At 49.2% G+C, this 14,527-nt stretch overlaps 2 protein-coding genes across 2 annotated transcripts; one reads left to right on the top strand and one right to left on the bottom strand.

Annotated features, from left to right (window-relative positions):
• The first annotated feature begins 542 nt into the window (after window positions 1–542).
• Window positions 543–5,077, top strand: CHMP1A (charged multivesicular body protein 1A). Its single transcript, XM_015811432.1, has 7 exons — window positions 543–608; window positions 1,477–1,496; window positions 1,905–1,982; window positions 2,395–2,541; window positions 3,078–3,206; window positions 3,810–3,997; window positions 4,735–5,077. The coding sequence occupies exons 1-7, from the start codon at window positions 602–604 to the stop codon at window positions 4,754–4,756; spliced, it is 591 nt and encodes a 196-aa protein (XP_015666918.1). The 5' UTR covers window positions 543–601; the 3' UTR covers window positions 4,757–5,077.
• Window positions 5,078–7,164: 2,087 nt separating this feature from the next.
• Window positions 7,165–14,527, bottom strand: DPEP1 (dipeptidase 1). Its single transcript, XM_015811427.1, has 10 exons — window positions 14,367–14,527; window positions 11,839–11,971; window positions 11,331–11,463; window positions 10,203–10,353; window positions 9,849–9,918; window positions 9,255–9,431; window positions 8,881–8,965; window positions 8,710–8,785; window positions 8,150–8,285; window positions 7,165–7,747 (listed from the first exon to the last, which is right to left on the bottom strand). Exons 1-10 carry the CDS (start codon window positions 14,477–14,479, stop codon window positions 7,580–7,582), a joined length of 1,242 nt encoding a protein of 413 aa, XP_015666913.1. The 5' UTR covers window positions 14,480–14,527; the 3' UTR covers window positions 7,165–7,579.

Here is a 14,527-nt window from a genome sequence, read left to right as displayed (position 1 = left end):
AAAGAGTAATCATCATTACAATGTAAAGTGATGCATCAGAGGAATGTCCGAATAGAACACTGACGCAGGCTGAGATGTGTGACAGGGAATTCCAGGCACACAGAAGCAAACTCTGCCTCAGGTTAAGATACATCTGCAGGATGAACAGGTGCGCTGAGTGGCTGTGGAGCCCTAAAGATGCCTGGATGTAGATGATGGCGAAGAGATGCTGAATCTGCTCCTGGCAGATCCCAGGGAATCCTTATAGTTCCAGCCTTGACCCTGGGGAAAGATGCTTTGAACTGCGCTACAATTGACCTTATTAACCGCCCGAGAATTTATAACAGCGCCCTTTTAATAAAATAAAATAAAATAAAATCAAGACGGAGGCGGGCTCTACACTGCAACATCCGGGCTCTTCGTTGCCGCAGCAACCGCGGCCCCTTCCGAAACAGGCACGTGATCCTTTTGTTGCCCTCTCGTTTGGCAGGACGACGCCTGCGCACCCAAGGCCCCGCCTCAGTGAGGGACGGGCCTCTCCAGAGCGGAAGGAAGCCGGAAGTGAGTTTCTCCGGAACCCGGAAGTCCTGGCAAGGAAAGGCGGGCGAGGACTTCAGCCGGGATGGATGGTGAGGGGTCTCCTCCCGGGGCGCGGAAAGGGGCCGGGGTCTCGCCCATAAGGGGGGAGGGACAGGGAGGGAGGGGGGTGGGAATGCCACGTCCCGTCATCTCAGCTGCGGCTGACTGGCGGCCTCGGCCCGGGAAGGTGGTGAGCGATAGATGGGCGGAGGGGCTTCCTCGGGCCGCCCAGGGCGGGAGTGTTGAGGGGGGGCGAGGGGGAGGAAGGGGGTTCGCCCCGGGAGCCCCCTCCCTTCCTCGCGCCAAAGAGAAACCAGGAAGTGGCGAAGGGAGGCTGGGCGGTCGGGCGAAGAAAGAGGGCAGGCCGTGCGGCGTCGTGGTCGGGGCGTTAGACCGGCACCGGGCGACGCGGGTCTAGCCCGCCCTCAGCTCCGAAAGCCCCAGGGGTGACCCCGCACAGGCAGGAGGGGGGCTGGGCGGCCCAGCTGGAGCCCCGGTAGAAAAGGTGAGACGAGAGGCAAGCAGACAAAGACGCCCCCCTCCCCCCCCGAAACTGAATCAGAATGGAAAATAAGGTTTGAATTAGGCCGTGTAAGGTCCTCGGCCACCTTTGCTGCGACTGCTCATAAGCAACCAAAGGGATAAGCACCAAGGTATTGCAGAACTGAGAAATAGTAACGGATATAAAAAACATTAGGAACTAATTATTTACTTTCATATTCTTAGCCTCTAATAAAACATATCTACATACTCCACAGTTTTGTATCTGGATTTTTCAAATCTATGGAAATATTTTGTGGAGTGCACCAAATTTGGGCAGAAGGGATGTTGTGAATCAGTTTCCTAAAATCTGCCTTTCCTTTTGAAGATTCCCTTTATTCTTAAATCTTCCAACTACTTTCATTTTTCTCTTCACAGATACGCTCTTTCAGTTAAAGGTGAGTGCTCGTGCTATGAAAGGCACTTTCCTTAGAGCTTAAAATCAGAATTCTTGTAGCAAAATTAAGACAATCAACCCCTTTCACAATAAACACTCTGGTTAGGAAACACTCTCCTCCTTGGACAGAGAATGTCTGGTTTTTGTAGCAGAACAATTTCTAATCTGATTTTGTCAAGAAATCTGGGAATGGCTGCCTCTCTGATGCCACTTGGAGCTATAGCAGGATTAGCTGAGTAAGTAAATGGCCTCCTCTCTATCCATCATGCCTTCAGCACATATCCCCGACTTTTAAAACTTGATTGATTTTCTATGGGACCGTGACCTTCCTCTATTTCAGAGGAAGCAGGAACTGAGGCTGGGTGACTGCTCTTGCTGACAGGCCTGCTGAACATCTGCCTCTCTCTAGTTTACAGCCAAGCAGTTGGAGAAGCTTGCCAAGAAGGCAGAAAAGGACTCCAAAACAGAACAAGCCAAAGTCAAGAAGGTGAGGGGCCTGAAGTAACGGGTGGTGATAACTCTTGAAAAATGAGTTGTTTCTCTGTTGGGAAGGCTGAACTTTCTGCTGACTTCAAGCCTTTGGGCTGCTCCACTTTTGTTACCCATCAAGCTTCTAATCTTTTGAGTCTTTGGTGTTAAAGACCATCTGCAGGTCCTTCCTCCCTCTCTTTAGCTTGAGCATCTCTGCTCTGGATCTCCCATGTCTTTCTGAGCTTGAGGACCCTCCCTCTTTTTCCCTTCCATCCCCGTTTTTCTTCCTCATTTTTGAAGCAGTTGAAATTCTAGAATTTCTTCCCGTCAGTCTGCATCACTACTGAAATCTGATCCCTTTTCTTCCACTCTTGATTTTGTTTGGAGAAACTATGAAGCTGAGGGATGTTCCTTGTTTTGTATTCCAGGCCCTTCAGCAGAAGAATGTGGAATGCGCTCGGGTCTATGCAGAAAACGCCATCCGGAAGAAGAATGAAGGCTTGAACTGGCTGCGCATGGCTTCCCGTGTAGATGCCGTGGCCTCCAAGGTCCAGACAGCTGTGACTATGAAGGGAGTAAGGAGCTTTATTTTAATACGTGACCTTCCTTGCTCCCTTTGAGCAAGTAGAAGTTTTCTTTGTCTAAGGCTACAAAAGATCATCTGCACTAAACTGGTGTCTTCTAGATGTGGACATCTTCTATCATTCCTAACCAATTGAACTTCTTGGGGGGGGTGATACTATCTTGATATGTGAGAGATCACCGACTGGATTTCCTATTAGGCCGCTTGGCTTCCTCTTGCCCCATTTCCCCTTTGCCAGTTGGTCTTTATCCACCAGCAGCTCACGAGATTCCAGCATCCCAGATTCAGCCTGAACGTGACTTGATGGCCATGAGTTTCTTCCTGCCTCAGGGCTTCCATGACTAAAAGAGGATGAAACCATGCAGCCAGGGCTCCTTGGGAGATTCGCACTGACTGGCCAGTGCACGTTTTTCTGCTGGTCTTGATCTGGGCTGCTGTTTCCAGGGTCACATCGGCCCCTCCTCTTCAGGATTGGCCCTAGCTTGGTGTGGTTCCTCCAAGCAAATACGATTCCTGACTCTGTTGCAGGTAACCAAGAATATGGCCCAGGTGACCAAGGCCTTGGACAAAGCTCTCAGCTCCATGGATCTTCAGAAGGTTTCGGCTGTGATGGACAAGTTTGAGCAGCAGGTCCAGAATCTGGATGTCCACACTTCAGTAAGTGCTGCACAGGGTGCTGAGCTTCAGAGCTGGGCAGGTGGGAAACCACATTTTCAGAGTCTCCTGCCGGTGAACCTTCTCCTATTCTTCTTTAGCTTTTGCTGCCTTCTCTGCATGCGTGAGAAAGTGTTTGGGTATCTGGGGGAATTCCCCACTTGGCAGAAATTACTCCAGATCAAACAGGGGCACAGATGATGATCAAGCAGGCTTTGAAACACAATTAAAAGGAGTCCAGAGCTAAATCTGCTGGCTACGGCTTTGCTTGGCCATTGCCAGCCCCTGTTGCATTTCAGGCCAGTGGAGTGTGCAGCTCCGTATTCTACCTTGTGCCGGATGTTTTGCTGTTGAGCAGGAGGAAGCGCCCTCGTTTTCCATTCCCAAATTGCTTGAAAAAAGTGGCCGGATCATGCTTGATTTCTGGCTTGAAGAGAAGTTGAAGGAAGACAGTGGGAGGATGGTTTAACTTAGTGAGAGGGACATGTGGGTGAATTACTGGATCTCTGGAATACGATTTGTTCAGGGTGTCAGTTGTTCCCATCTTGGTTGCTGCTGCTTGCATTTGTCAGTCTGTCACAATGCTTCCGCCTTTGGTCCCCGCAGGTGATGGAGGACTCCATGAGCTCAGCCATGACCTTGACGACACCCCAGGAGCAGGTGGACAGCCTAATAGTGCAGATTGCTGAAGAGAATGGCCTGGAGATCATGGATCAGATGAACCAGCTGCCCGAAGGGGCCTCGGCCATGGGAGAGAGCTCTACACGTTCGCAGGAGGATCAGCTGTCACGGAGGTCAGTCTGCTTCCCTCCATCTGCCCACAGGATTGGACCTCTGGCTGGCTGCAGTCTGGCTGGCAGCTATTTCCAGCCCATAAATCTAGAGCCATGCAATTGAATGTGCTTAGCCCACATTACATGGAAGAATCGCACTGAAGAAGGCAAGTTGGGCCTGCTGAGGTTTGCTGCTGCTCAGGGGCTGTGTTGTCACCTTTCCTGCTTCTTGCCATGGTGCATCCTGGGAGATCCGCCTCGCTCAATGACGCCAGAGATGTAGCTGGCCCAGTCATGCACCTGGTGGTCGCGGCAGACTTATCAGCAGGGCCTTCCAGAAAAACTGCTTTGGGAACACGTCCATTATGATTGGCATTAGATATTAACCAGGCCATTGTGGCTTGGTCAGAAAACCAGAATTGAAAGAAATCCTGGCCAAACATTACACACATCTGCAGCCTGAGTTCATCCTTAATTAGCTGAAATTACATTGTGTGTTCACAAGAGGGAGGCAGATCAGAAGTATTAGAAGAAAAGGCTAAAGTTGAAAGGGAAGATCTCAAGACAGTCTAAGCCTGCTCAAGGCCATGGGATGCTCTTTGTTTAGAAACAATTCGACATCTAGAAATGTCATAGCTGGAATCTGTCTTCAATGGTCTTCTAGAAAGCCTGGAGGGCTGAGACCCGAATAGCTCTTTTTGGTAGCTCTTCTGAATTTTGCTTTTCCTGCATTAATGTTCTTCCTCTCACATTTTCAGGTTGGCTGCCTTACGGAATTAATTCTCCCGCACCCTCGCAGACAGTTGCTCCTGCCTTGTTCTCTTATGATTTGTGGGGTTTCTGCCTGGGGCCCTGGCCTTCCAGCCCTCTGACCAACCTCTTCAAGAGCCAGGGAGGCCTGTCCAGTCCTGCAGGCCTGCTGTACCCAGTGTGGACCTCCTCCTCATCCAGCAACAATAGCTACTTCTAAAGAAGCCATGGTGACAGCAAGGCTCTGTGTGAGCATGTCTGGTCGTTGGCAAAGGTCTCTCCTGGAATGGGTGCCCTGCCTTTCCCAACAGCTTCTCCTTCCAGTCTGCACTTCCCACTTTTCTCCTCCTCCTCCTCCTCTTTTTTGGCCTGTTGAGAGGAACCTGAGCATACAGCGCTTGCCACAGTGGGAGCACGGCTCTCGGGGGAGTTAGCTTTCCTAAGAGGGCCAGGAACAGCCCTGGTGCTGCATGCGTAGATTCCAGTGTGCTGATGGTTCCTCCTGAGGTCAGTTCCTGCCCCGTTCCCTTTTCCTTCTTATGGGGTGGAGTGGGGGGAACAGGCCACTTGCAAATTGGGAAGATGCTGCCAGGAAGATGGAGATGTCCCTTTTCCTAGCAGCTCTGGAACCTGCCTTGAATTTACACACCACAAAGTGACCTTTGAAAACAGTGGGCCTGCCGCCCCTTGGCCTTCATGCATGCGCCCCACCCTCCCCTCCCCACAGCTTGTCGTATGGGGGGTGAGGGGAATGTCTGCCTGGGTCTGGAGTAGCCCTTTCCTCCAAACATCCCAGCTTCAGGAGAGGATCCTCCTTTTGCCTGACTGGCGTTTGAGCTCCCCCCATTACTACGACTTAAAAGCATTGGGACATCCTTGTACAGAAAGGGTGTGTGTGTGTGTGTGTGTGTGTGTGTGTGTGTGTGTGTGTGTGTGTGTGTGTGTGTAAATGAGAGCCAAGCCCCTCCTCCCTTGAGAATTCAATTTTCCTGTACAAACCAGGCTTGGGGTGGCAAGCAAGTATTTCCCCTCCAGTGTTGGCATTAAGTGTATATTTCTCTTTTCCCCTCCTCAGTCGCTCAAGGCCGAGGCCTTCAGCTGCCTTGTCCTCTGAGCCAGGGAGGGCCAGAGATTATAATCATCTTCCCTGGAACATTTTTTACAGAGCAGTGAATTCTCCAGCACTAAGAAAAATTCTCTTTGCCTCTTTTTTTTTTTGTAAATGAAAAGTGAATGTTGTCAATTGTTTTAATGCTGGCTTAAATAAACAAACTCTGGGAAGCAGGAACTGTACTGCGGTTTGCAAAGCTGGATGGTTGATTGTGTCAGCTGGCACTCACAAACGGTTCCCCGAAGCAACTTTGTTGTTGGAGAGGCACAGAAGGAGCTGAGGCTGGCTTTCTACTTCGGGGGAGAAGGGGAGAGGGACTCCTGCAGGAATGCCAGCGGAGGGCTTCCTTCCCTCAAAAGGGATCTGTTTCCTGCGGAAGAGGCCCTGGGAGGGAGGAGGAGCTGCTTTGGACAGCCCTTCTGGAGGGCATGTGACACAAGCCCCCTGAGAGAGCCTGAGGTAGCATGGCAGGCCAGCTGAGTCGGCCAGTTTAGGAAATCAACTCCGCAGGAAGTTGGGTAAAATTACTTTTTATTGATATTAGCTGTAGTGACAGAGTCTTGCCAATTGGATTGCTTGGTATTTCCTAATACCCCAGTGAATCATGAAGGAGCCCTTTCTGGATCTGATCTCCTTTCTCGGGCAATTTCCAACAAGGTAGGTTTTTTTTAAAAAAAGTTTTCTATCCCAATTTCTTTTTCCATGTACAACTCAAGGTGGCAAACATACCTAATATTCCTTCCTCCTCTTTTTCCCCCAACAACAACCCTGCGTGGTAGGTTAGGCTGAGAGTGACTGGCCCAGAGTCACCCAATTAGCTTTCATGCCGACAGTGGGACGAGAACTCTCCGTCTCCCTTGGTTCTGGGCCAGCACCTTGATTCTCTTACTATAGTAATACAGGTTATAATTTAATGCAGGCAGTCCTCATTTAGCAATCACTGTTGGGATCAGCAACTCACATTATTAAGTAAAGCAATTGCTAGTAGGAAATGATGAGAACCTGACTGCACATTCTTTTTTGCCTCTCCCTATCCTTTGAACCCCACCCCACCCACCCCCACCCCGCCTGGCACAGCCTGCTCAAAGCTAATAAGACTAATCAGTTTCGCTCCTTTCCTTTGTTCACCTCCTAAGCACTCCACCCCAGCTAGATGATTCACAAGAAGGGGATTAACGCTTGTATTCACATTCACTGCAGGGGGGAGGGGTTTACAAGGAAGTAAATGAGCACACAATGGGGAATACATTGGGTTTTTTGCGTAGTGCACTCAGAACTGCTGGTGCCACTGTGTTGTTTTTTATTTATATTCCCCATTGTGTGCCTGCTTACTCTCTTGTCATCCCTTCTGCTATAATCTCTGTTCTTCACAAGGTGGGAAAAAAGAACCAGGCAAACCCAAGAAGTGGTACAATAAGTGGTACAATATGTTGCTCCCTATACTCCCCACCATACATGTCCAGCATTAAGCATGCTCCCAGTATCTGCAAAGCAAAAAAGGCAACTAGCAAGTACTTCGGAAAGTTCAAAGCAGGATTTTGCTTGCCTCTGATGTCCACATTAGGAACGAGCTGTGTTTGAGGCAGTAATGGTATTTTGGTAACTGGCCATAAATTAATGGAGGTAATAAGGGAGTATTCCAAGGTTTGGGCAAAATTTGGAATGTGATAGTAGTTGGATGTAAAAATCCTAACCCAGCAGGATCCACTCAGTCCACAAGGAAGGAGATCCTGGGGCTTCTATTAGATCAATGTGGAGAGCAATAGTAGCAAGAACATAGCCGGCAAAGCTCTTGGGTGGTGTCCTTGGTTGGGGTACCCATGGCGCGTTCGGCATCCTCCCTCCAGTTCCTGGAAGGCAATGGGTGTGTCATCGGGGGCAATTCCTTCACGAGCCATCTCTTTCTGCACCTAAGGAAGGAGAAGGGCTTGTTCAGGTTAGTTCATTAGATTTAGATTGGGTTCTATTCCATCATCCTATCTTCTCCGCAACAGTCCTCTCAGGTAGACTGGACTGGGGAAGAAAATGATGGGTTCCAAGACACCCACTGAGCTCCCATGGCTGGAGGTGAAACAGATTGTGGATCTTTGTGGTCCTGCTCTAACCCCATAACCCTTATAACACACTTCCATCTCTTGGCTGGGAAGAGGTTCTCCAAAGCCAAGCAGCTCAAATAGAACAGGAAAATGAGCACAAGGTGAAAATGAGAGATGCTGAGGAGAAGCTTTGGGCTTGGCCATTGCCAGCTTTAGAGCTGAGTTCTTCCATGCCCAAGCCTCCATTCCCCCACCTTCAGGTCTGAGAGGTCTCACCTGCTCCACTTCTTCTAGGACCCGCAAGAGGTTATTGGCCAGGGCATCCTTCACTTCCTCTTCTGTCCATTTCCTCCTCAACAGTTCGGCAATTAAGTCTGGGTATTTGGAGACATCCTCTAAGCCTTGAGGGACTCTGTAAGCCAAAGAACACCAAGGAAATTGCAAAAAATTAAGGGCAGGGTCCCATGTCTCCCGCCCCCACCCTTGCTTGCTCTCTCCTCATGCCAGGACTGATCTCTATGGTGCTGCAGCACCTCCAGGAGCCGGTCTGCACACACCTGCTTCTTAATCGGCCAGGTCTTGGTCAGCGTGCAATAAATCCTAAAGACTATGAGCGCCTTCCCTCTCAGGGTGCCTGTTCATTCAAGGTCATCACACATACATGCAATAGGGACGTGGTTCCTGCAGCCCTCCATTAAACTGCGAGTACCGTTCACGGCAGCTGCCTACAATCTTCAAGCAATGTTGTCACTCCAGTCTTGGGGCTTATGTTTGTCCCACTGCAGGCTGGCCCTCTTTCAAGTCTACCCTCACCCATCTGTCTCTCCTGCTGATACCTGGGTACCCCATCATAGTCTCCTCCAATGCCAACAGCCTTTGGTCCAGCAATGCGCTTTATATAGTCCATGTGGTCTGCAATGAGAAGGATGAGAGGCTGACCACTTTCTGTTGCCTCAGTTCTCCCTCCTGTGTCTCCTTATGTGCCATTCCTGCTCTGCTGGGCTTACCTGCTACCTGGGTCAGAGTGGCATGGCTGCTGCAGGAGATGTAGTCATTGTAGAAGTTGACCATTACAAGGCTGCGTGTCTCATTCTACAAGAAGAGGAGAGGGCGTCATTGAAGGGGCCACCCAGAAGCTGATACCCAGAAACACAGCAAGAGGCTCAATTTCTCTGCCACTTCTTGACCCTGCTGCACCCACTGATGTGCCCGCCTGATAGGTGGTGGGCTGGCCCTTTGAGGACCTGATGCGCCAAGGAAGGACACCGAGCAAAAGCTTCCCTCCTGACCTGACCTGATGCTGCTGGAAGCATGTGCCGCCGCATTCACTCACGCACACACACACACACAAGCACACACACACACACACAGCCCTGCTCACCACTTGGCGGAGCACATCATCTGGTACATTCCGTCTGCTTGGGCAGATTGCATAGGCCGAGGAGTGGCTGAATATCACGGGGGCCCTGGAGATCTTTAAGGCCGCCTTCATTGTCTCCACAGAAACATGGGACAAATCCACCATCATGCCCAGGCGGTTCATCTCATGGACCACACGCTATGGAGCAAAGAAATGGAGGGTCATTTGGACTGGAGAGAAAGGAGAGCTGCTGGTTCCACATTGGCATTGTGAATGTGTGAGAAGATGAACTTGGGAGACTCTGGGCTCAAGAGGAAAAGCCCCGAAAGCATTGCAGGCCTTGGGGCTGCCCCAAACTCTATTGCACATGCCCTCGTTTCCCATCAGTTGCCCCCAGCGAGGCACGTCCTTCCTATTTTTCTTCAAGCTTTGCTCATTCGTGGTGGTTACTTTTGCAACCCCCTTTTCAACAGGAGCGCAAAGCTCTTGTGGACCTGCTCTGCTTCAGGCCAATGACAAAGCCTCTTCTCCCCTTGGCAGATGAGATGCGCAGCTTGGGCAGCTGCGCACAGCCCCCTTCCCCCATTCAAATCCTTCTGCAGAGCCTTCACTGACCTTCCCAAATTCCGTCAAGCCATGGTGAACAGGCTGCCCTTCAGCTGTATCTACCAGCCAGTTATCAGCCCTGCCAAGGAAAGTGGATAGCAGATGAAGGAGCAAAGAATCCTGGCTCTGGGCCAAAGTTATATAAGTGCCGATAGATCCTTCCTTCCCTACACCCTCCTTCCATAAAATGTCTTTAGACGGATCTTCTCTCCTCCAAAATGGGATTCTATCACTGAAATGAATTGACCCCTGACCTTCGGCCCTCCCTACATGAATGCTTGCAAGGCTACACAACAGCCACGCACCGTCACTCTGCCCTGCTCAAGGGCCCCTATTCAAAAGCTTCAGGACCTCCCCGCTTACCAGGGAGTGTTGCAGCTGTGGGTGAGGGTCATGTAGCGCACGCCCAGCAGGTAGAAGGTGCGCAGGACGGCCAAGCTGCTGTCAATGGAGTGGCCCCCCTCCACGCCGATGAGGCTGGCCACGCGTTGAGTGCCCAAAGTCTCCCGGATGCCTGCAAGAGAAGGGTTTCCATCCAGTTTCCGGGGCCAGGTACAGGGTGACCAGTTGGGAACATGAGATGGCTTGAAGTCTACACCAGATTTCCACAGTTAAGGCTAACTTGCCCTTCCCCAGCCTGATCCAGGCTGTTTTGCATGTTGAATAATGGAGAGTTCTGGCAGAGGCAGAGTTCGTGCGTTGCACTAAACCAGGTAAGAGTTTGTTTCAACATTCATAGAATGTTGGCCTGGTTCACACATCAACTGTGGCTTGCTTAAGTGTTAGCATGTTGAATAGTGGCAAGTGAGGATCAAACTAGTGGATGCTGTTATTGTGTGAACCCAGGCATGATGCTTTGTAATCCATGGGTTACAGGTCGTATTTTGTGGTTTAATCAAAGAATCATAGTTTTTTTAAAAAATGCAAATCTACTCCAGTTTCTCGTGCCACAAGAATTTAAGATTTGGAGTGGAAAAGTTGACAAGGATGAAATTAGGCTGGTTTTGGCCCTGATTCCAGAGCAGTTGCTGATGGACACATCAGAAGCGTTCTCCTGCTTCTCCCTGGAAGCATCTTATTGTGAAGGGCCAATTGCTGATTTCCATAGGCCTGAGGCTGAGCTGGAGTGCTTGGATACCACTGGAATCGTCTAGAGCAGCCCCCCTACTCACCTGTTGCCTTTCTGATTTGTTGTGTGCCCTGTGCTGCCCCAGCCCTTAGCTAATTTGGTTGCCTTGCCTGCCACCTCCGTCTCCGGGAATCCTTTCTGAGATGGCCAAATCCAGAAAGCTGCTTCAGGAAGGTCACGCCCTGCACTGCGATTGTGGGACTTTCCTCTCAGGCTCTGCTGCACGTGAACCTTACAAAAATATTGGCCTCCTTACAGGTGACACTTTTCTTTGCCACCCACCTACCAAAGGATTGACACATGGTTGGCCCCCTCCTTGGCCAGCCAGGAGCAGCAACCAGCAGCATCAACTCTGCACTTACCTGCCCTGTCGGTAACACACTTGAAGGCATCTGGATATTGGTGGCACATCCGATGGATGACGTCAATCTGCTCCAGAGTTCGCTTCACTGCGTCTTTGTTTTGGGTGTCGCAGGGCACATAGGCTGCCCAGAACTGCAGAAGGAAGGCAAATGTCTACTAAAGCTGCTTCGTTTATGTTTCCTGTGTGACCTTTATCAGGAGGCCACAGAGCATCAGCAGATGATCTAAGATTGGGGTGCAAATGGAAAGGACAGATGTGTGTTTTCCACAGGAAGGAAGTGGGCAGGCAGCAGAGGTTGGGCCCACGGAAGGTGTCTTAAAACACACATATAAATTTGAAACGTAGCCAAAAGACTTAACAAATAAGCTGGCCTGAAAATCTTTACCTGAAAATAAACAAACTGATAAGTTTAGCAATTTGCAATGATCAGATGTTTCAGCAGGAAAGTTACTTTCTCCTATTTTATTATATGGAACACTTGCAAGTGTCTCTTGCTCATCTCTTACCTGTGCTCCTACATGTCCAAGACGCAGCTTCTGAATATTGGTATGAGTGTCTTGCAGCTCCTGCAAATTGGCTGACTTTAAAGACAGCTGGTTGTTGAATTTTGTCAGCAACTGCCAAGGCAGATCATTGTGACTACAAAAGTGAAAGATAACATCTTATCATCTTGAGTAGATGCTGGGTTACCATCTGATTAAAGCAGATTAATTGATAGAACAATTGTCCTTGGAGATCAAAGGTTGAAATGGTACCAGTTACTCTTCTTTACATCAGATTAAAGGATGAGCTAGGTGGTTGTAAATCAGTAGCTACAGTTTGTTTGCAGCACTAAGACTCTATCTTGCTTTGATCAGAGAAGGCAATTCATAAAACAACAAAAATCTGTTTTGTTTATTTTATTTATTTGTCATAATCTCACTTGTAGAGTCACTCTGGATGGTGTACAATTAAAACACAAACACTTAAAAACTATATAAAAATACAATAAACAAATTAAAGAGCCAGATAGAAACAGGAATAAAATAAGTTAATGCTTAAAAGGCTGGGGGAAGCTGATTAAGGTACCAACCACCTGCAACTTTATCAATAGTTACCCTTTTACTGTAACAGTTAGTAACTCCTGGTAATCACAGCCAGCCACCTCTCTGGATTTGCAGAAGATCCAATCCTTTTGCCAACTATATTTAACAGGCAACGAAAGGCTATTTTGTCCATTAACGACTTGCCTTCTAACTAAGCAATTCGATTATTTAGTTGCATTTAAATGAAGAGGCAGAGCAACCAAACCACAAACTGCATCTTTTTCCAATATCTGACGGAAATCCCAAAGGTGCTTTTTCAGGAGGCAACTGGACTTTCATGTTTTCCTTTGAAGGAAATAAGTTCAGCTATAATTCAAAACAAATAGTATTCAAAATCAAAGCAAGTTCTCTTTAAAAAAAATAACAGAGATAGGACCAGGTCTATTATTGTTTAAAAGTTGCTTTGATCTTGAATGTTATTCTGTATCAGTGGTGGGATAATTTTTTTGTTGCCCAGGCCCAGAATGGACTTCTGTAAGCAGCATCCACACAGAGAACCGGTTGTTCACATATTTGAATCCCATCACTGTTCTGTATTGAACTGAAACTTCCTTCCTAATTCCCAGAACCCCCAGCCACTACTCAGCTCTAGTTGTTAACAAAAAACGGCTGGAATCTGCTGGAAGTTCCCAAGACTGCCTCAAATGCACCCCCCCCAGCTGATTCCACATTCGGAAGGAATCCCAGGCAAGGAGTCAGAAGAGCTGTGTGATTTCCTGGTGCCCAGAGATGGACCCTCTTCTATGTTCTACTGGAAGTCATGCTGCTCTTCAAGGGACAGGCAAGGGGGGGGCAGCTGTAAGAGCCTTTACGTTTCTTCACCTCTGGGTTTTCCAGCACCTCCAAGGCCGTCTGAATGTTGTACTTCTACCTCAGTTCCAGGACCTCCAGGGAGAGGTGCCAGGTTTGGCCAACCCCGAGGGCAATCTCCTGGTGGTTGATTATTCACTGAGCAAACAGCTCCTCCTCTGTCAAGGCCAGCACGGAGGGGGTTGGGATCTCTTCCCCTGCATTGTTCTGAATGCTTCTTCAGTTTTGAGAAGGAAAACTTTCATGCCTTCTCCACACTTTGCTTAATGGAATACACACTTACAGAACTCACTTTTTCTTACTGTAAATAGCATGGAAACATTCCCTTCCCACAGTGCTGCCCCAGCCCTTAGCTAATTTGGTTGCCTTGCCTGCCACCTCCGTCTCCGGGAATCCTTTCTGAGATGGCCAAATCCAGAAAGCTGTTTCAGGAAGGTCACGCCCTGCACTGCGATTGTGGGACTTTCCTCTCAGGCTCTGCTGCACGTGAGCCTTACAAAAATATTGGCCTCCTTACAGGTGACACACTTTTCTTTGCCACCCACCTACCAAAGGATTGACCTCAGCCTCAAGTTCTCCTTCCCTGTTGGCCACTTCGAGTTCAGTTGCCATCAATTTATGCTACATCTGGAGGTTTTGCTCCCAAATCCATTGCTTTATTTCCACTGAAAGACATTTGACAGTTTAATGTTTGTACCCTACTTTGCAGTGACTCTTGTGCAATTCTTTGTCACCAGCTTTTGTTTTAGTCCCTCCTGCAAGGGCTTGTCCACCGCTTTTTCCTCCTCAGCACGTCATCATTTAGAATCTCCTAAAAGGGTTTTTTTCTCAGGAAGCCTTGATGGAAAACTTCCTCCTAGTCTGCCCTATAGATTTTGTTCCCTGGAGAGCAGCCCAGTCGTATTGCACGTGCATTTTAAAGGCTCTCACGGATGTGGAGTATGTCAGCCCCCTTGGAAGTCGTGTGGCATTGTGCCAACAAGCCAGCCCAGTGGAAAGCTGGGTGCCAGCCTAGTGCCGGCAGGAGGCCCGGGGGGGGGGGCAGGAAAAGGACGCTCCTTGCAGCCCCCCACCCCATCTTCCAAGACAGGGCTTTGCTCAACCAACCCACCGCAGGGAAAGGGAGGCTGTGATCTTACCCGTCCACCACTGGTGTGGCATTCATTATTTTGGCTGCCTCCAGCTGATGGACATCTGCCAGGCAGACGGAGAACCAAGCAAGCATGAGGTAAGGTATCAGCAGCATCAGCATCCTGGGGCAAGGGGGATCTGGACCAGCAGCAGAGATTTCCTCCAGTGT

The sequence above is a fragment of the Protobothrops mucrosquamatus genome, unplaced genomic scaffold, assembly GCF_001527695.2.
Source record: "Protobothrops mucrosquamatus isolate PMUCROS unplaced genomic scaffold, P.Mucros_1.0 scaffold41, whole genome shotgun sequence".
NCBI classification, from domain to species: domain Eukaryota; kingdom Metazoa; phylum Chordata; class Lepidosauria; order Squamata; family Viperidae; genus Protobothrops; species Protobothrops mucrosquamatus.
This window is presented reverse-complemented; position numbering and strand designations above follow the sequence as displayed.